The 21806-nt window shown below is 40.5% G+C and overlaps 1 protein-coding gene across 2 annotated transcripts; it reads left to right on the top strand.

The window, feature by feature from the left end:
• Positions 1-2270: 2270 nt before the first annotated feature.
• Positions 2271-20217, top strand: LOC142833694 (cytochrome P450 2J3). Of its 2 annotated transcripts, XM_075945351.1 has the most exons (9): positions 2273-2564; positions 5445-5607; positions 6706-6855; positions 7251-7411; positions 8472-8648; positions 10669-10807; positions 14474-14661; positions 16373-16511; positions 18556-20217. In XM_075945351.1, exons 1-9 carry the CDS (start codon positions 2355-2357, stop codon positions 18732-18734), a joined length of 1506 nt encoding a protein of 501 aa, XP_075801466.1. In that variant the 5' UTR covers positions 2273-2354; the 3' UTR covers positions 18735-20217. The 2 variants fall into 2 exon arrangements, with proteins under 2 accessions (XP_075801467.1, XP_075801466.1); XM_075945352.1 differs by lacking the exon at positions 16373-16511 and having other exon boundaries at positions 2271-2564.
• The last annotated feature ends 1589 nt before the right edge of the window (positions 20218-21806 follow it).

Raw genomic sequence — 21806 nt, 5'->3', positions numbered from 1 at the left:
AAAGAGAAAAAGAAGCTTAGGAAAGAGAAGAAAAAGAGTGCCTATGGTATTGACAAAGTTTGTCCACCTTGATATAATTGAAATCCATGACTGTGGGCAACTCTGGGATATGACAGACCCAAGACAAGATCTAGCCTGATAACTAAGGACCAAAGATGTCTTCCTCTGACTGAATGCAACTTAGTCATAACAGGAGAGTCCAAAGTTCTGCTGACAGAATGTAAAGTTTTTAGTCTCAGGAGAGCTGCTAACTTATTATAGACTGTTAGGGAATACAAGTTAGTTAGTCATCCTTAAAGTACTGATATAATTAATGCCTGGGATAAGCCTTATTTAAGTCCCTGTATAGGTTTTCAAAGTCAGACTTAAAACAAGTAACTAGAAACAAAGTGTGTTCAATCAGATATGACTAGGCAGCCCTAATACTTCAGAGTTCTGCAGAATATGGCATTTAAAAAAATTATTAAAAAGCTTATTATATTAGACAGAGACTCCGAGATCCTAGCAGTGACCTACAGTCTCCAAAGAAGATTATGGGATACTATGATGTCTCCATCTGGATTATGATGATGCTTATCACTGGGCAAGATGCCCCAGTGCAACACTTGCTGCCAGGACCCGGTCCAGACTGTGGATAAACAGCAGGACCTTGGAGAATTGACTGTGTCACTTTTACCTAGACAAAATAAGGTCAGTCTTTTCCATGTCTCTCTTCCACAGAAAAAAAAATCACCTTATGATCCTGGCTAATACTGTAAGGTTGCTGTTCTGGATCCTTCTGTGTTTAATGCTATGGAGTCCTGGGTATGGCTAACTGTGTATGGACTCATTTTTAATAGATTTGGAAACTGCTTTGTCTATATTCTGGTATAATTTATTTATCCTCCTGGTATCTCTGATAGCATTGATGGCTAGGACAGTTATAATGTTGTCAGTTTAACAGCAACAGGTATCCAGACCCTTCCACAAAGCTATAGCCAACTTGTTAGCTCATTTTATAGATAAAACAGTTTTAAAATATATAAAAGTCTGAGTATATAAAAGCTCATAATCTTTGAGGGCCTAAAAAGCGATGTTAAAAGTAAATACAGGTTAAGATATGGAAAATGTTTCTGATTTCTTTCCCCTTCTATGGTATAATTCTGATGAGCTGATAGAGCAATGACTGCTTACTGTGTCAGTCACAAGCTCAAGATTTTAGATTTATTCTGGTTGCCCTTTAAATATGAATTTGAATGTATTTCTCAACAGGTCAAAGACATCTCTGTCCAATTCATAGCTGGCTCTCTGGAGAGCAGAAAAATATTCATGCTTCTAACCAAAATTTGTAGTTTTTGCAAGGACTCAAAGGTATGAGTCTATGCCTGCCATTACAGATACCCGTTATCTGCTTTTATCTATGATATGGATTTCACTATCGGCCTGAAAGTTTCAAATATATTATTTTTAAGAACATACATTTTAATTTTTGTTCCTAGTTTAAACTTATCTCAGTAGGGTTCCACTTGGCTGGCAGAGCATCAGTTGCTGACTACAACCTGCTCTGAATGACTGCAAACAGGGAGGAAGAAAGTAAACAAACTGATGAAGCAATGGAAAGGTTGTCTAACATGCTCAAGGGCTGACTTCAATCCCCAATACTACATGGAAACAAAACAAGCAAACAAAATAGAATCGAGACCAGGGTGCTCCTTCAATGTTCACTAAGAATCTGTGGATTCTTTTATTCTCTGTGCATAGCACTGTCAAAGTGAGGCCAGCGCTACTTTCTCTCACTTCCCAGGGAGGTTGCAATCCCTGGTCAAAGTTTGTTTATAAAACAGTTCAGATGCCCATGATAATCTCTGGAATTCATGCAAATCATAAACCGAGAACCAGGTGGAGGAGCTTTCTGAATGAGCTAGGCTCTTTGCCAGGCCAGACATTACCAAGTGCCTCCTTCCTGGAATTCACCCTAGTTTCTCCAGAGGAACAGGCTGGAAAGTCTAAACACCTGACCAGGAATTTGGGGAAAGCGCATGACCAAGAGCGTCAAGGTGGGTGCAGGGGGGCGGGGAGATTGGGTCCTTGAGAAAAGTGGGAAATGCTAAGGGGCAGAAGGCACAAAGCTCTGCTCTGGCTTAGAGAGTTGAGAAGAAACAAGTTTTAGAAGAGCTTGCCGCCAGGCCTAAGGGCTGGCAGCAAGCACAGCTGGGCTGGGCGGAGGAGTCCGCAGAGGGAGAGAGGGTGGGGTCCTGTGGGAGGGGGCGGGACTAGCCTAGAGGCTGGCCTATTCTGGGAACCAGAGGCTGTGACCCTGAAGACTTCTTAGCTCGGGTCCTCATTCTCCCGGAGATCCTGCCTGAGTACCAGCCATGCTCGCTGCAACAGGCTCCCTGGTGGCCGCCATCTGGGCAGAGCTCCATCTGAAGACCCTGCTGCTCGCTGCTGTTGCCTTCCTCTTCCTGGCTGACTACCTCAAAAAGCGGCGCCCCAAGAACTACCCGCCAGGGCCCAGGCCCCTGCCCTTCGTGGGCTGCTTGTTTTATTTGGACCCAAAGCAACCCCACCTAGCCCTCCAGAAGGTAAGTAGAGGCCAGGGTGCCTCTGGCTGTGACCTGGGACGGGATCCTGGCACCTGCCTGGAACCCCAGGACCTGATTGTAAGCTGATGCTGGCAGCTTGCTAACCCAGAGATAAGTTAGTTGCCAAAGAGTTGTCTATCTGTCGATGTAAGATTTCTATTGTGATTTGATGGCCAGAGAACATATTGGGTATTATTTTAATTTTTAAAAGTAGTTTAACGTGAATTGGATGACATAAAATTTATCTTCATAAATACACCACGCTGGTTTAAGAAATGGGGTTCCACAGATGTCGATTAGAGCTCTGGTCCAGATAAAAAAAAATATATATGGTCTCCTCTTGACCTGTATAAATATCGGTTTTCTTGTTTTTCTTATTGATTTTTAATTTGGTCCTTCACTCCTTACTGGTTTTATCAACTCCAGAGAAAGATGCACTGGAAAATCCAGCTCCGCTGAGAGTCTCCGTCTTTCCACTCAGTTCTGGAAGCTCTCCCCCTTCTATTGGAAAGACTGTCATGCGCACTATGAACACGTGTACGACTGGCGGGTCTTTCTGGTGAATGACCACCTTCCATGTAATGTTCCTCTTTATCTATAGCAATTTTCCTTGCTTAGATAGGGAATCCTCCAGCCATGTTTAATTATCGCTGTCACTTCCCATTACATGTGAAGACTGAGTGTATTGTTTTATTTATTTCTATTTAACAGTTTAAGCTCATAAGTTTTCTTTTGTTTCCCATCTTTTTTCTTCCATTATCCCTTCCCTGTGTGTTTCTTGGACACTCCCCGAGTAGATGCCTTTTTATTCGTCTTCTCTCTTTTTCCATCTCTTTTATCGTCCTGCCAGCATCTGCTCTGCATTATTCAATATGCAAATGAGAGTCCTGAGAGTTTGCTAACAGCATTTTCCATGTGTAGTGCAGCGACTACAAACATGGGGGAGCCCTCTCCCTTGTATGATGCACTGCCCCAGGTGCTGTCCCCACTCACTGAGACCCACATCCCACACTGCCTGCTCTGCAGTGTCAGTGCAGCTGGGACTCAAAGGCACAGCAGTCTGTTGTCTTTGCCCCTTACTCATCCTCCCATAGCTGTCTTTTCTCTGACCTTCCAAGTTTGTCCTTTCCATTCTGCTCTGAAGCACTTTCTTTCTCCATTCCTTCAGGAGAGGCTGCACAAATGTGGTAAAGGAGGAACTGAGATCTCTGTTTCATACCTCTGTTGAAGCTAGATGTGACTCAGGAGGACAAAATGCAGAAATGGAGCCTTCCAAAAGTTAACTCTTGATCATACGGGAAAGAAAGTTTGATATTCCTCATGCATCGGCATTCAACTCTATTTGCACAAGCTTTCACATTTCACATCTTCATGGACCTTCTCTTCCCTTCTCTCCATTTCTCTCTTCTTCACCCGAACTCCCCACCCCTCCCACTCAGGCCTGCCTCCCACTCTGTAGCTCTCACTGAACTCCAAGTTCATTTGGATATCTCAAAGTCATCTTGTTTTCCTCAGATATTACATAACGTCTAGTCATTTCCTCAGCCCAAGCAACAGCTTTGTCTTCTTGGCTACCCTACTTCACATACAACTTGGTTGTCTTTTTGGGAAGATAGGAAATGCTCACTGTGGTGAGGAGTTTTAAAGTGGATAAAATAAAGCATGAGAAATGCTATTCCTTTACTCCGTGAGTACTATCTATGACCAGAGACGCAACCTGCTCCTTCATCCTCATCGTCGTGATTTTGCACCTCACGTGTTTTGCATATAAAGAGCCGACTAATTTCTCAGAGATGCTGAGTGCCTAGAACGTGAAAACAAAGTGGCTTTCATGTTTCTACCTTTATTCTTCCTTAAAGAACCCAGTGTGGATGGGATAACTTTTTAATGTTCATACTAAGTTTCAAAAAATAGTACTGCTTCCTCAAGAGTACACAGACAGTTAAGCATAGAAGCTTCAGGTTTGCATCACTGCAGAACGACAGGGAAGTCTCCACTGCCAGCCTCCACCCTTCATTACACTCTCCATATCTAAGAAGATGTGGGAAGGGCACACTCTACTCTGGCTACAGATATCTACAGATATTTTAGTTTATTAATAATTCCATGCTTGCTACAGTAGAATTTAAAGGCACAATTTCAGCCTTTGGCAAGTTAGAAAAATAGGACTCTGCCTCCAGTGGTCTCCAGATGCTTCAGTTTAGAAACATTGATTTCTTTAAAACTTTGTTGGCCTCATAACCTAGTCTAGGGACACATTGATGTTCATTCAATTCATATTGACGAACACATGAATGAAAATCTTTTTGAGGAAATTCTTAAAGTAAATAGGAGAAAAAAGAAAACTCAGAAACGTTCTCATCATACCAAATACCTCCTCCACACACAAATACACAGACTACATTCAGTGGTAGTGCATTGCTTACACAGGAATCTTCTGTATATAGTAGATGTTGAAGGAATTATTTCAATCTATTTAAACAAGAGTGTTTGTAAAGATACACCAAACACGTACAACCTTCCTTGGTCTTTTTCCTCTGTTCTCTGCCTTCATTAAATTCAGGAGGCTTCAGGTTAGAGACTTTGCTTATTGGTTGCTACACATACCCTCATGTCTTCCTCTAGGGAAGTAGAGTAGCTGCATACCTCATTCATATTTGCTGAATTCTTTAGGAATTTTATAAAGGGAAATTTCTATTCTTAGTGTATATTGTAATTGAACCCAATTTATAAGAGAAAAATTTCAAAACATTTACATAGAGGAAGATGCTTGCCTTTGCAGACATCTCAACATGAGTCCCATTGGCTACATGCGTGCCTGTCATCTCTGTACCGACAGACGTGGACTCACTGAGCTGTAATTACTGAAATATCTTTCAGTTTGTGAAGAAATACGGGAACGTTTTAAGCTTGGATTTTGCTAATATACCCTCAGTGGTTATAACTGGCATGCCCTTAATCAAAGAAGTCTTTACTCAATTGGAGCCAAATTTTCTGAATCGCCCTGTCACTCTTCTCCGAAAACATCTCTTTAAGAAAAATGGTAAGTTCCTTGAGCAATATATGGTATGGAGTGTAATTCTGTGGCATGCTAAAGGTGCCTGTCTATAACTGGCCAATTCTCGCATAAGCTAACCCCTTATAAATTGCCATCTAACAAGGAAGCAGGGGGCCGTATTCTCTGAATAGAAGTGCCTCTCAGAGGACTTACCATGTCTCTCTTCTAGATTTAAGAAAAGCCACATGTCCTGTACATTAACTCTTGATGCTCTGATGGAATGTCCAGCCATGCACACTGTGCCCTCACTTTCATTTTCCCATCCCAACCCTCTGCCGCAGGAAAATAGATGGGAGTCAGCCAGCCTCTTCTTGCTGCTGCTCTTGATTATGACTCTGTATCCTCCAATGGTCTTTCGCCTTCTGGCCAGTAATATAACTGGGAGGTTTGAATATCTATTACTATCATTTAAAAAGTAGCAATCAGGAGGCTAAGACGTGTATGTAAAGGATCCAAGGATATCTCTTAAAGTTACCAAATTGACAGAAGCATTCATTGTATATGCCACGATAGTAGATGGATGCTGTGTACACCAGCATGTCCCTTCTCCTTGGCTCTAGGGTCTCTGTGTCTTGAGTCATTCATTCATTTTTTACTGTGTGTCTCGGCTGGAACCTCTTCTATAAAATTTCCTTACCTCGCCAAAAGTACATGTCTTATCTTATTCATGAGTGCATCCCTGTTATTCAGCTTAGCATGAGTTGTGTGATTTGTGTGACCAAAGGGCCATGGAACTAGAGAGACTGAAACTTGGATACAGCAGCTGCAATCTACTAACTAGATTTCTTTATAAAGCAAGCTTTATCCCAATGTCTCGGCTTTTGTATCAGGTGCAATGGGTCTGGAGTTAATTGTCAATAAGCGTATGAAATTTCTGAAAGTGTTAAATCACATAAAACACAAGAAACACCAAAGTATTTGGTGTTGTAAGTAGTCAGTAAATCTTATTTCCCTTGTGTCTTCAGATAGCTGCCAAGAGCCTTATGGGCCCATCTCCTTTCTATAGCACAGGTGCCCGTGCCACTTGTCGGGTAATTTTAGATCAGAATCTCAGTGCCATAATGCTGAATCTCTCCTTTCCAGGATTGATCTTCTCCAGTGGCCAGACATGGAAGGAGCAAAGAAGGTTTGCCCTGATGACTCTGAGGAACTTTGGGTTGGGAAAGAAGAGCTTAGAGCAGCGCATACAGGAGGAGGCCAGCTATCTTGTGGAGGCCATAAAAGAGGAGGGAGGTGGGCATCTCAGAGGGCAGGGGCTGAGAATAAATGGTGAACAGATTCTTACTAAGCATCTGTTTGTCTAGGCCTGCTCTGGACTGGGTACTGAAGACTGAACTATGAGCCTATCCTAGAGCGCTATAACATAGCAAACAAAAATGTGTTATTAAACACTTCGTTGAATTTAATCCTGGTAGTCTATCTGATTTACATCCATTGACAGAAACCTTGGATCATGTAAGCCCCATATGTATGCTGTGGCCAGAGCCCATTATTTTATTCTCTGCATTCTCCAATATTTGTGTAGGGGGAGGGGAAGCACAAGGATTGTTTTATTATTTGGAGTTAATTGCTTATAGACAATATAAATATAAATATCTTTAAACAACCCGGCTCCCTTTCTACTCCAGGACAGCCATTTGACCCTCACTTCAATATCAATAATGCAGTTTCCAATATCATTTGCTCTATCACCTTCGGAGAGCGCTTTGAGTACCAGGATAGTCAGTTTCAGGAGATGCTGAGGCTACTGGATGAGGTCATGTGTTTGGAGTCATCACTGATGTGCCACGTAAGCATGCCATTCTCTCATGTCTTGAGAAGAGTATTAACGAGGGACTAATTCAAACAGATTCCTCTTTTTTGTATTTTAGGGCTTTTGAAGTAAAAACATAGTATCTTAAAGTTGAGTTTAACACAAATGTATTCAGATCTATCTGTTGGTTTCAGAGTTCTTGATAATATACAAAACTCTTGCATGAGAATAGCCACATTTCTAACATTTAAACAAAGTACCAACATTTGCAGGATGCCCATGTATCTGTGAATGCTGGTGCTGGTTACTTACCAGCTCAATATGCTGCTTCGTGTGCTGTGCTTTGTTCACTGGGAATAGGGTGGGCAAAATGTGTGACTGTTAATGATTATTTTCCCATGTTTTGGAATTTTGAGTTGTTCCCCGACTTGTGATGTTAGTAACGTTGCAGTATATGTTCTGGAACAAGTGTTCATGTGAACCCATTCACGCATTTGTGTAGACTTTGCATCTGCGCATAAAAAATAACTACAAGTTCAAATAGATGCCTGTTTTTACATTGTAGTAAACACTTGGTGTTCAAACTTTACCCCTGGCTTAGGAAATCTATGTTCAAATTTTTGTCCCTTCAATCCTTAGGGTCTTCTAAATATTTTCTACACCTTACTGGTCTCTCAGGCTTATTCCTAAATAGGAAAGACAGCTTTAAAGGAAAGTTAATTCCTAAGGTCACCTATGCTTCCTGGAAGTCATGCTGTTGCCTTGGTATAAAACTATGTGAGGTAGTATACACATTTGTACTTATTTAAGTGTTCTTGATGCATTCATTTGTCCTTGCATCAGTTACATGTCATTGTGAAAATGTTAAATTGTTTCAGTTAAGTAAAGGGCACTTTAATTTTGCAAACTGCAAGATTATGTAATGGTTAAAAAAAACATAATTATATTCTACTATGAAATGCCTGTGGAGGGTGCAGGTATGGAGTAAGAGTGAAGCAGGAGTCAAGGTGGCCTCAATAGCCACTGTAAGAAATAAAGGGAAGGACAAGAGTGTTTTGACATGTGGCACCATGACTGTCTTATTTTTCCCAATCAGCTCTACAATATCTTTCCAAGGATAATTCATTATCTTCCTGGATCACACCGAACACTTTTCAGAAACTGGGGAAAGCTGAAATTGTTTGTCTCTGATATAGTTGAAAATCACCGGAGAGACTGGAACCCTGATGAGCCGAGAGACTTCATTGACGCTTTCCTCACGGAAATGACAAAGGTGGGGAGATGCTGGCTGTGTCTTCTTCTTCTTGCAGAGGAAGCAGCAATTTAGTAGTTTCCAGTTGGTTCTGCAGCCTGTGTTCTTGATCTTATTGGTTTGACATAACACAAATGTGTTCCCTCATAGTGCTGTGTGCGCTCTGTATGCCTATTGGCCAGGCAAGCTTCACATGGAAATAGTGAGAACTCATTACTTTGCCTCTTCCAGATTCTACTGGGTACAGATACCTTTTGCCTTGTCTCCTTCCTTCATCTTCAATGCCAAGACTGTAATGTCTATTTCTCCCTGATCACTGCTTCAATCTTTATATCTCATCTCTTTGCTTCTGAACCTTGATCTCCATCTTATAATAACAACTCTGTGCAACCTTCCTTTTGAAAATTAATCACATACACAAGGTTGATTATGGGGTATTAAGCACAATGTAGAGCTGAACAGATGGATGTCTCCCTAGATCATTTGTTTGATACCCTACAGGAAAATTATATGAAAAGAGTATAATACTTATCAGGAATAGTATAGCATTAATTCAGGATTGTTAGAGTCATTAGAAATAGAGTTCCTAGTCATGGCAGGAAGCCATGATAATGCCAGATATTATCTTTCCGTGTTTCTCTCTTGGCTTTTAGCCACATGTGAATGAGCTGTATCATAAATGAAAATAGCAATTAAACTTCAGAGTCTAATTTTGTTACAAGTTGGTTTAGGGCCAGTAATTGATTGTATCTCATTCACCAATGCAAGATATAAGCAATGCACAGCTGAATGCAAGAACCTGGCTTTAACATATAGATGAGGCCTCCTGAATCCACATAAAAGCCCCGTCCAATAATACACAAGAGGCCAGGCAGCAACCAGCTGTGTGTGTGTGTTACTTGTGTATCATTGTGATAGTCCCTGACCAAATCAACACAGAAGAGATTGGTTCTGCTCACCATTTTAGAGTTGGGTCCGTCACCATGGCGAAGGAATGGTGACAAAAGCCTATGGTGAAGTCTGTTCACATAATGCTGCTTTAGGATCAGAGTCCAAGGCAAGATCCAGCGTCCAAATATAACCGCAAAAATGCTGCTCCTAGCAGTCACTTCCTCCAGTTAGGTCCTTCCCCCTTTTCCAATAGTATAGAATCTTCAAAAATACTTCAGACAATTAGGAGCCAAGCATCCAAAAAGTGAGCTTGTAGTAATTCGGAATTTTCATTTCAGATTCACACCATATTACAAAATATACAGCCTGGATCTCACTAGGACTCTTACTGGTACACATCACTGGATCAGTGCTCCTCCTCTGAACAAGGGCAGAATAGTAAATTTTTTTTATCCTCTCTCTGATTTCATTTTCCTTAAATAATATTGATAAAAGCCATGTTTTTTTTTCTCTTCAGAGAAAGAGGTGAATATTTCCTTGTCATATTCAGGTGTTAGGCCATCAATATTATAATCAATCTTAACAGATTTATTCTTCCAGAGGAAGCTGGTAAAAATGATGCCATGCCATAAAAAAATTATGGGATCATAAAGTCTTGACTAAGAAAGATGGGTGGTGAGATCAGAGAATCAGAAATCACCGAGAGTTACTTGATTCTTTCTGGTATAAGCAGAAGCATCTGTCAAGTGTTGGCTGTGTGCCTGTGGTGTCTCAAATGATTGATAATGCCATGTTAAGGTGTGTTCCTTATTCTCATTTTATCAAACGGAAGAAAAGAAATGTTAGGTGCGTGTCCTAGGCCAAGTCGTGACTTAGAGATGTGGCTGATACTAGAAACAAAAGATGATTTTTATCTCTTTTTCGGATCATTGGACAAAAAATTTCGAAAAATATGATCAGAAGAAAATAGTTGAGATTTTCATCCACCCAAGTGCCATAAGGTTTTGGTCGTCACCTTGTAGCACTTAGGGCAGAAATGCTTCCTGATGTGGTCAAAGGGATTCTTACTTTATACGAATCATTCCAAATTCATACGCTAAGGTCTTGACTGAGACCCTTGGAATACATAAGTACACACTGTCTTTTCCAGTATCCAGACAATACTACAAGTTTCAATGAAGAAAACCTCATCACCACCACTCTGGACCTCTTCTTTGCTGGAACAGAGACAACATCCACGACCCTGCGCTGGGCTCTGCTCTGCATGGCCCTCTACCCAGAAGTCCAAGGTGAGGATGGGTGAATGCACCAGGAAAAGGTGGAGTGGGACATCTCGAATCTGTGGCTCTGGTGGGACCAGAAGACATGGTGAGATGGGAAAAGACAGAATGGCTGTGAGGTGAAGTGTACTTGGGATGGAATACATCCTCCACATGTTCTGTCAGATTAGGATGGGTACAGCAGGGCCAATATTATAGCATTTGTGTGCTCAAGAAGCAGAAAGTTTAAAACAAAACAGAGAAATCAAGGAACATTGTGATCACTTCCAGCAAAGGATGGTATTACCTTAGGAGCATCTACACATGTTCTCCTTTCTATTTAGCAATGCATTCCTATTTCCTTGGATACTGTGCTGTAGTGGTATTTCGTTTGTTAATAACTAAAGCTTGCCAGAGGTCAGAGAGTAAAACAGCTGCCCTGATCAGCTTTACAGATCAGGCAGTGGTGACACACACCTTTAATCCCAGTAGCCATACTAGTTTGCTATAGAAACAGGGCAGTAGTCCCAGCCCTAGGAAGGAATATAAGATGGGAGGAGACAGCTCTCATTCAGTCTCATTTTGAGTTGCCTGGAGACAGGACCACCATTTCAGAAAGAGGTAGAGGTAAGAGCCAGTGGCTGGCTGTTTCACTTTTCTGAACTTTAGGTTGAACCACAATTTATGTCTCAGAGTTTTTATTAATCGTTTTATACTGTGCAAATTCCTTAGTGTGGTTTCTGAAGTCATGTGATGTGCACCTCTCTGCCCATCCTCAACCTCCTCCTACCCTGCATGGTAGCTTTCCTGTGTTACATGTCCTCTCTGGTCACTGTCTGCATTCTTGTCTCTAAGTCATGACATCAAGTCTTCTCTCCACCAAGAATATACTGTTCCAATTTCCTCCATATCTAGAAGAATATTCTAAGGTACCACATCTCTAAGGTGTTTCAGATTTTTTTAGGAATTACTGACTAAGCAATTGCTGTCATTTTCTTTCTCTAGAGATGAACAATTTTCCCCCATCAATGACTGGACCTTGTACATTGTTTTTATATCTCTCCACTGCTCGTTGTCCATACCAAAGAATTGTCTGTCTCATAATTTCTCTTCCTCCACAGTCTAGAAGAGTTTAGCAGGTAGTGGTTGGGAACATTTTTCATATACTGCAACAGTTTTTCAAAGTATGACTAACAATTTATTCATGAGTTTTAAAGTCAATTTAGTACTATTTGCCCTAGGATGAAAACCAAAAAGAGGAAGTTAGAGCTCTACCAATGTGGTAAAGTCAGATTTGACCATTACCTTATTTTCACCTTTGTGTGAGTGACCCTATGTGAATGTATGTATGTGTAAATGTGTACATGCATGCTTAGGCCTCAGAACAACTTCAGACCTCCGTCCTCAAGCACAGTTCACTGTTTTGTTTTTGTTTTTTTGTTTTTGTTTTGCTTTTGAGATAAATTTTCTCATTGGCCTAGAATTCAACAAGTAACCACTGAGCTCCAGGGGTCCCCTTTTCTCTCTGTCTCCAGTACAACTAGCTTTTGCCATCACACCTGACATTTTACATGCACTCTAGGGATCAAACTTAGGTCCACATGTTTAAGTAAGATTTTTCTCAATGGAGCTATCTCCCAAGAGTAAACTTTCTTTATTAATGTGAAATGGATATTTAATATGTATCTATCTTTCCCTATACACTTATTGAGTCACCATTTAAAATGCATTTCTTCCTGAAGATTACATTTAAAGTTTTTGTTATGTTTTAGGGGGTGTGGTGGAGTGCCATGGCACAAGTGTGGAGGTCATAGAACAACTTGCAGGACTCAGTTATCTCCCTCACCATGTGGAACCTGCAGGTTTAGCTCAGCTCAGCAGGCACCTCTACCCTGTCAGGCATATTACTGTCCCAAGACTACATTTTTTTTAATTAAAATCATTTCACTTAGTATACAGACTTAACTCCTAAAAATGAGACTCCAAAATATCAGTAGATTTAAATAATGTAATGACAACTATGTTCATTTCACAACATGCATAATAGTCAAAGAATGGTAAAAACCAGAGTATCTATAAGACATGAATAAATAAAGTACAGAATATATCTGAGATCTAAAGGAAATTGAATCAGACGTAAGACATTGGTTTTAATTTTTTAAAGATTAATTTTACGTGTATGAGTGCTTTGTCTATATGTGTGGCTTTACCTGTAAGTGTATTACTGCTTGCTTGTCTCGTACCTGCATAGGTCAGAGGAAAGCATCAGATTCCCTGGTCTGGGATTATAGATGGTGATGAGCCACCATGTGTGTGCTAGGAACCAACCTCAGGTCCTCTGCAAGAGCTATGAGGGATCTTAACCACTGAGTCATCCTCCAGCCCCAGAAAAGGAATTATGATGCTGCACCAGTTCAGGCACTGTGCTAAGTTAAAGAAGATGATCACAAAATCGCAAATACTGTACTGTCTAACTAAAACAATAGTCAGATTGTGCACACCGAAGGGAGAATGCAGGGAGGGGAAATCAGTTTTTATAACATGGATATCAACTTTTTTGTACCACGAAGTTCCAGCAATAAACATGTACAACAGTGTGAACATACTAAAGGCTAGTGAATTATTCACACAAAAATATTTAAAGAGCTGTGATTGGTGGCCCATACCATTAATCTCAATCATTGACTGGTTTAAGATAGTTTTATTGAAAATTTAAGATAATCCTGGCCACACAAATCTTTCCTCAAAAATCACCATAGAAATAATGATAAATTTTATATTATATAAAATTTATGTGAAATTTTTACATGTAGGGTAATAGTAAGGGGCTTGGTGTTCCAAATTCATTTTAAATGAAATGTGTAGCTAACCAATCAGATAAAATTAGCTCAACCTCTATTACTCTTGAAAAAGAGAAACCACCATACTGGCAGACAGGTTGCAGAATCAATCAGTTATTATTATAATAGTTCATATAAATCTCAAAACATCCTTAGGATAAGGCAGACTTATTCTCACTAATCACATGGTAAAATGAAGCTCAAAGAATGTAAGCATCTTCACCATGAATGTTGTTCAGCAACACACTGCTGTCTACAGCCCATGCCGTTATAGCTACTTAAGACAGTAGGAATTGCAGATGTTCTGTACCTTTGTGTCCTATTTCCCACGCTCATGTTCAGCTCTACCTCATGCAGGAGGTGAATGGCTCTTGTGCAGAGAGCTAGTCCCTACCAAAAAGATTCATTGCTCTTTACAGCATGAGTCTCAGTAGAGGTTTGGCACTTAAGAGACAGCAAATTATCTATCAGGCAAGAAAACTGCTAATGCCTTGGTCTCAGAAGTTCCAGGCTCTCGAACTATGAGGAATACATTTGTGTGGTTTGTCACCCACTCTGCATGGTGCCTATTTGTAGAAGCCCTGACTAGATACTGCTATTATTTTACCTGTGTTCATCTGAGACATTCAGCTCAGAACACATGGAAATTTATGATTATGTTGTAAACTCAAAGAAAGTTGTTGAATTGACAGTTTTCTAAAACAGGTATTTGAAAGGTTGAGAAAACTTTTATTTCTTTAATAACCAGAGTGCTAAGGTGAAATAAAAGCAGGTAAGGGTCTCGGAGACAACTTCCATATCTTTAGAAGAAAGCACTAAAGTTTTAAAGGTAATAGAATCTCCTGTGTTCTTTCAGAAAAAGTGCAGGCTGAGATTGACAGAGTGATTGGTCAAGGAAGACAGCCAAGCCTGGCTGACCGAGACTCCATGCCCTACACCAATGCTGTCATCCACGAGGTGCAGAGGATGGGCAACATCATTCCCTTTAATGTTCCCAGGGAAGGGGCCGTTGCCACCAAGTTGGCTGGATTTGACCTGCCAAAGGTAACACTCTCTCATCTTCAGATCCTCTGGTCCATCGTTGGTGTCATCTTGGGAGCCTAAATTTAAAAAGTGGCATGTAGTCCTGACCAGAGAAATGGTTTCAATAGGAAAAGAAGTATATTTCTGCCAAAACCCTCTATGTGCATTAGTGGATTTTCAAATCTATTATGAAGAGTTGAGAAGCGGAGCTTCCTTGATCATGTGTAAATAGGCCAAACCTGGCCTTGTTTCCTATGGGCCTCCTCAGCATATTGCTGGTCTAATCCTAGCAGAGGACCTTTGCTGAAGAGGCAGAGAACAATCATTGTGTTTACTGTTCTTATCGATGAACAACAGTTCATGACTTGAAGTTGAGGTCTGAATTTTTCCAATGCTGTTTGCATTTTTTCTGTCCATTAATTCATTTTCAGACAGCCATACCAACTCTTTCCACAGACTATACCATCAGTTCCCTGGGTACTGATAAATCTAAATGGCTGTGTTCAACAGATGTGGGAAATCATGGCCTTAACAGCAGATAAACCTGTTTCCAATGCTCAATTCACTTACTCCTACTGGACAAGCACATCTCCTAACCAATCACAGCTTCAGCTTCTACAAAAATGCATTCAACCATATTCATAGACTCCATATGGAAATATAATAAGATTACATATATGGAACCTTATACTCAGAATAGAAATTATTCCTTATTAATCAAGAGAATGTTCATTAAATACCCACAAGGTTTGGGTCTGGAGTTGGGAAACCTGAGTCATGGGAGTCCCTGTTATAAACCATAAGGGCTGTAGGAAGGAAACCATTCTGTTTCTCTGTGATACTGACAAGATGGGGAGAGGAGTAGCAACTGCAGGAATCAGTGAGTGTTTCTGGGGAAGGAGGCATTGGAACTGATGATTGAAGGAGGGTGAAGAATTAGCTGTGTGTCAATATGCAAAGGAATACTCCATCTAAAGCAATCAGCATTGCAACATGGATCATAAAGGAAGACTGCTCTAGTTGGAGCCCAGTCAGACGGCAACAATAAACAGCGACTCTGAGAGTACACAGGATGAATCTTTGATATAAGAATATGAGAAACCTGCTTTCCAAGTTTGAGTGAGTGAGTGGACTATGCAATTACATCATATGCAGAGCCCACTCAGCCTTCAAACTCTGGAACACAGTCATAGCTATTAGGTAGTTGCAAGAGGAGGATATGGAGCCTGCCCTAAGGTTTCAGGGGGAAACAGGAATGGAGGTGATGGATTGGAGAGTGGACCAGCTTTGCTGATGATTGAGCAAGGAGAGGGAAAGGCTTACTCTGGTGATTCTGGGTATTGTGTGATGTATCTGCCATAACAGGAACACTTTCTGATACATCCCTGCATCTTTGACTGTAGTGAGTTAGACTGTTGTCTCTTTAATAATATACAGAAAAAAATGGAGAAGAATAGATGAAGGGGACTCATCATCTCCCCATGGATGCTCTCAGGTCCTCTTCTCAAACCTATATTAGCCACTTTTGGTAAAGTAGACAGATTCGTTAATAAAGCATGGTCCATCTACCTTTGCAAATGGCTGGAATATTTCAAGCGACAGTGAAATCAGTTGCAGAGAGTAGGAAAGTTCAGGATGTCAAGTGCCCCAGGCCAGGTATGGGAGTTTGAGCATCATCACCTGTTTATATGGGAGTTTTTATTAAGTCTTTACTTTCTTCTGCCTTTTCTAGGGAATCATGGTCCTGACCAACCTAACTGCATTGCACAGGGACCCCAAAGAGTGGGCTACTCCAGATGTCTTCAACCCAGAGCACTTTCTGGAGAATGGAGAGTTTAAGAAGAGAGAGGCTTTTCTGCCATTTTCAATGGGTGAGTTGTGATGAGCAGGAGAGAGTTCAGAGCTCCTCCCTAGCCTTTCCCTTCTCTCTACCATATAATTCTATTCTTCAGTTGTGTTGTTTCTATGTTATCTATTTCCCTTGGGCAAGCCAGATGTCTTTTTATAAGGTAGTGATAATATCCCAGGAGGGATTACAAAAATACACAGCCTGGAAATTGTCACACCATGACTTCACTGCATTCTGATGACCTAGTCAAGCCTCAAGACCAAGCCCAACTCAAGGGGAGGGAAATGATTGCAGTCTTTGGTTGGAATAGCGTTGACGTGCTAGTACACATGATATGGACCCCATGGATGAGAGCAATGAGATCTGTATTGCTTTCATCATTTCTTTCTGATGAAGCAGAATAAAATTCAATTTCCTGAGGATGCTCACACAAGTGGTGCCATAATAAAGACCAGTTACATTGAGCAGAATGTAGAAACCTAAAATGCCTGTTGGGTTAACATTGTGCCAACAGCTGTGAGTGTTTTCTGCTTACTGCTACCTGTGCCACACAGTTACTTCCTTCCTCCTGTCTCTACTCTTTCTGTATGCAGCCTCCCTGGAAGAAGGAAATTCAGACATCAGCTTCTTTTTTCTTGGCAAAAATAAGCAGGGCTATGGCCTGTGCATTAGCAAGACAGATGGCACAGTCATTCTTGAACCAAGCCCTACTTGTTTATACAGCAGAGCACTGGCAGTTTCATGCTAGCATGGTCTTTGTTTTTTAATAAATCAAATCACTGGCTTACAAAAGCTAGGCATGGAAAACTTTGCCAAAAGCCTAGGTCATTTCTGTTATTTTAGTAGTGAGGCAATTCATGTGTTTTTCCATGTGAAGATGAACTAAGCACAGTCGCAACCAGGAAGTGGTAGTCAGCTGTCTATCACTGTCATGGCTGTCTGTCAGTCACAGCTGTCTATCACTGTCATGGCTGTCTGTCACTGTCACAGCTGTCTGTCATTGTCACAGCTGTCTGTCACTGTCACAGCTGTCTATCACTGTCACACAGCACCTGATGTAAAGAGCTTCAAAGGAGGACAGGTTTGTTCTGACTCCTGATCTTGGACTTGTTCTTTAATTAAATCCAAAGCTTTCATATTGAGTGTCCCTTGTTTTCATCCTTTTCAAGTATGTAAGTTCCTGCTGGATAATTTTGATGACTGTCCAGCCATGGAACCTGTGTAAGAAACAAGACTCTGTGTGTTTGTCAAGTGAGAAAGATTTAGCTCTGTGAAAAATGGGTAGGTTAGTTGTAGTCACACAGTGGTCCTTGATTGAACAAAGGCTGAATCAGGAATATGGGTTCCTGACTTTACAGATCAAGTTTTGTCCTGACAGAAGAATTCTAGAAGAATATTGGGAATTTACAACAGAGCTGATTCAGTTCCATTTTATTAAGTTACCAGTCATATTTCTAGTCATGCTTAACAGAATGAAGATGAAGGGAGCAGAGATGATGAGTTAAACATATTGATGGAACACACATACACACACTATGACACCAGCACTGTAGCAACACACAGTTACTGAAAAGTTTTGCCTGTAGTATCTGCATTTGTTCCTTCAGCAATCTGTGGAAGGTAGAGAGCACACCAGAAGCATGAACTAGTCATCAGTTTTGGAATATCAATTAGTTTAGTATCTGCATTTGTTCCTTCAGGAATCTGTGGAAGGTAGAGAACACACCGTAAGCATGAACTGGTGATCAGTTTGGGAATATCAGTTTCCCGAGTAAAACAAAGTAGCAAAAGCACCTTAAAGAGTTGAGTAAGATAGTGGTTATAACAATGTTCAGCACAATCCCAATGACAGCACTGGCAGGCATACCATCGTGCCCATGGTTCTGTCTGGACTGTGGAGTTGTAAATAGCTTCTATTTTCTTGTTCATATGTTTCCTATTGTGCAGATTTTATAAAATCTGTGTGCATGCACAGTACTTACGTGTTTGTTTTGTCCTATTCTAGCTTGTTTTTATTTTATCTTAACAGTGATAGGTGAATAAATTCCTTTGTTTTTGTCTTGCAGGAAAACGAGCTTGTCTTGGAGAGCAATTGGCCAGGTCTGAGCTGTTCATTTTTATCACTTCCCTTATCCAAAAATTTACCTTCAAGCCCCCAGTCAATGAGAAGCTGAGCCTGCAGTTCAGAATGTCTGTTACCCTTTCACCCGTCAGTCACCGCATCTGTGCAATTCCTAGGCTGTGATGTTGAAAAAGGAAAGTATGAAGAAATGGCATCTGTTTGGAAGACCCTGGTGCCTCCTCACATTTGAGGGGACAGAATGAAGGTGACCAGGGAAGTAGTTATAATGAGACTAAAGAGATTGAATCCAATTATGGATTCATAAGTAGAAAATCATTTATGAGATCAATTACACTTCTCACCTAAGACTTTGAGAGAAAGATTATTCCTCCAGTAAAGAAAATGCTTGCAGAGATCATGAGAAATGGTGGATTAAATTGATATCGAAATCACAAAAATGATCATAAAAGTTATGCCTTTACTTTGCCGCTCTTTTTCTCCTTTCATTAATAATGTGTGTTTGCTTTTTGTAGCCTGTGCAGAAGGGAGGGTGTCCATGTAGGCTCTCCCACTGGCTAGCTCGGTGGCTGCATTGCAGTGCTCTGCCTCTGAGTGGGTTTCTCGGAAGTCAGCAGGGCAGGATAACTCCCAGAAAGCAGGCGAGGCAATTGCTGGGGAAGCAGTTTCTATGATTTACATATAGCAGTTGTATGTATCCTAGGACCCACGAGATGGTGGGGTATAACCACAGGAAAGCAAATCCTGGAAGCAGATTTGAAGAGAAATTGGAATCATTTTCTGTTTCTACAGTAACTTCTTGCCTCAAGTCCTCCATTAGACATTTATTCCTACATACATTTTCACATAGGACCTGGCTGTGTCGGGTGTGAATGTCATTTCCAACTGGGGCTTAACCTTAGGTGGTTCCTATTATCAGCCAGAATTCACTGGGCTCCAGCAGTGAATTTTTCAACAGGGCATGATAAATGGCAAAATTCTTCCTGGGTATGATCAGTGAGGTCAGTTACTGATTATAAAGTAGGTCTAATAACATTGATAGGAAGGTTTTAATCTACTTACAATTAAAGCAAGAAAAAATGCTAATAAAGTGGCTATCACCCCCACATTTTTGGTTCTCAAGATTCCAGAGATTCTGGAGTAACAAAATAAATTATTATATCAAGGAAGCATTTGACTGCAATAGCCTGAGATTCCCAAGGACAGAAGCAAGGCAGCTATAGTCGCTCTGCACACTTACTTATCTCTCCCCGTTCCACACCCAGGCATCTGTAGCTTACAACATAAGCCAAATATTAACTTAGAGATTATTTCTCTTTAGCTCTTGAACAATTCACACGAGCAAGGGATTTCCTTAAGTCTTATGGGCTACTGTTGCTCTCAAGATCCAAACCTCAGACCCTGTCTTTTTATGCACAGTGTTGTCAAAAGATCCTTACTGGAGACCTGTCTTTAAGCTTCTCTGTGGAACTTTTACCAAGAAAAAAATCTCCAAGTTTTATCTCACATTGCTTTGCTTTCTAGGTGTGATTTTAATATACATATGTGCCTTTTTAGTCTAAAATCACCCTATTAAATTTATAGGGTGCATATCATCGTGCCTATGGAAGAATAACGACACCATAATAAATTCATACATAATTTTCTATTCTTGGGACTGAGTTGTCATTTTGTGCTGCATGGACAGTGCACCACTGGTGAATCTGCTCCTGTGTTAATCCACGTACACTGTCTCTTCCCTCCTCAATGTGGAGTCAGATATCTTCAAGCAAGGCATGGCCTGGTAGACTACTGTTTCTAGAGTATGGAGTCATTTAGAGCATGGTCCAGTCTGATCTTGCCACAATGATTATAATAACAATAAAAGTATGGGGGCCTCTCTTATCCCCATGGTTGCAATGGGTCCCAGCAAGTATCCTGGAACCACAATGAACCAGGTACTTTGTAAAGTAATTCACCATGACTCCTGGTGGAAATTTCTATGCATGAGCCTTGTCTCCTTTTTTTTCTTCTGATTTCACAGAAGTGGTATAAAGTGTGAGTCTCCGTCCCATCCAAGAATTATATAACAAAAAATTGTGAATGAAACTTCCAATAACCATTTGTCTTTTGCAGCCCTTTCCCTTCCTTTCTTCATTTCTGATAGACATCTAGCATGCAAGTCTTTTGAGAGGAAATAAAGAATGAGGAACATAAGGAAACAAGCCATTACAAGGTGTGTTATAGATGTGCCTTCTGGGGATGAGTACCCCAAAGTCAGCTGTTCTCTGCATTATGATCAGCTGTGGATTTCTATAATGGTCTCTGTGTGCTGCCCAAAGAAGCTTCCTTGATACAAAGAATCATGTGTTTAAAGTCTCTCTATCATAACTCCAGCATCATAGTTTCAACAGGGCTCCCTTAGCTAAATTCTGTCAGGTGATGTAAATATGAATTTAATATTGATTTTAATAAAAGAAATTACATACTCCATATGTTATAAGGCTGCCTTATCTTTTCTATAAGGTTTACCTGAAAACTTACAAGGTCTAGTGGTTTAACAATACATTTACAGGTAATATTGGTTCAATGCATTACTCATGTATGTAGTAAGGTGATGTTGCACAATATCTTCTAAACAGAGCAATAGCCATCTTCAGAACTTCAACTATCCCTGCTTAAAATAATTACTGCTAAACTTGTTACATGTTTGTTTTCCTTTAAATAAGGAGGAATAGACAAGGCCATCAGTGAACCTTTCTCAAATATCCGTTCACTCCCCTCAGCTAATTGCATGTGATTAGGCCCAAGTTATATGAGACCTCAAGGTTCTCTGGGTGTCTGGGCTAAGATCTAAAAATCAGAACAGATCTACCGATATAAACAGAAATTTTTATATATACTAACTAAAGGATCTAAATACTGCCTAATCCTAATGAGTTCGTTTATTACTGTTATGTCTCATGGTATTTAATTTTTTTTGATCAAGAGAAATGTGTGTATAAAAGTTAAAGTGACCCATAAATGTAATTATGGGTGCCTAACTCTCTGAAATCTCCCTTCTACCTTTTTGGTTCTTGTTAACTTAAAAACCTACAACAAAAAAGTTGATTGTTAGAATTCATGTACAGGTTATCTTAACTTACTACAGTGTGTCATGTTCTTTTGCATGCTGACCTCATTACAGAGTAAGGATGGACGTGGAAATAAGACCCCCCCATACCCAGAATTCTGCTACTCCTGTCTCTGGCTGTGTAG

The sequence above is a fragment of the Microtus pennsylvanicus genome, chromosome 13, assembly GCF_037038515.1.
Source record: "Microtus pennsylvanicus isolate mMicPen1 chromosome 13, mMicPen1.hap1, whole genome shotgun sequence".
NCBI lineage: Eukaryota > Metazoa > Chordata > Mammalia > Rodentia > Cricetidae > Microtus > Microtus pennsylvanicus.
Note: the sequence above shows the minus strand (reverse complement) of the source record. Positions and strands in the feature narration are given on the sequence as shown.

Coding starts and splice junctions, on each gene's coding strand:
- LOC142833694 (XM_075945351.1), top strand. CDS start 2,355: ATGCTCGCTGCAACAGGCTCCCTGGTGGCCGCCATCTGGGCAGAGCTC. Junction 7,412..8,471: donor AGTCATCACTGATGTGCCAC/GTAAGCATGCCA, acceptor TTTCCCAATCAG/CTCTACAATATCTTTCCAAG. Junction 10,808..14,473: donor CCTCTACCCAGAAGTCCAAG/GTGAGGATGGGT, acceptor GTGTTCTTTCAG/AAAAAGTGCAGGCTGAGATT.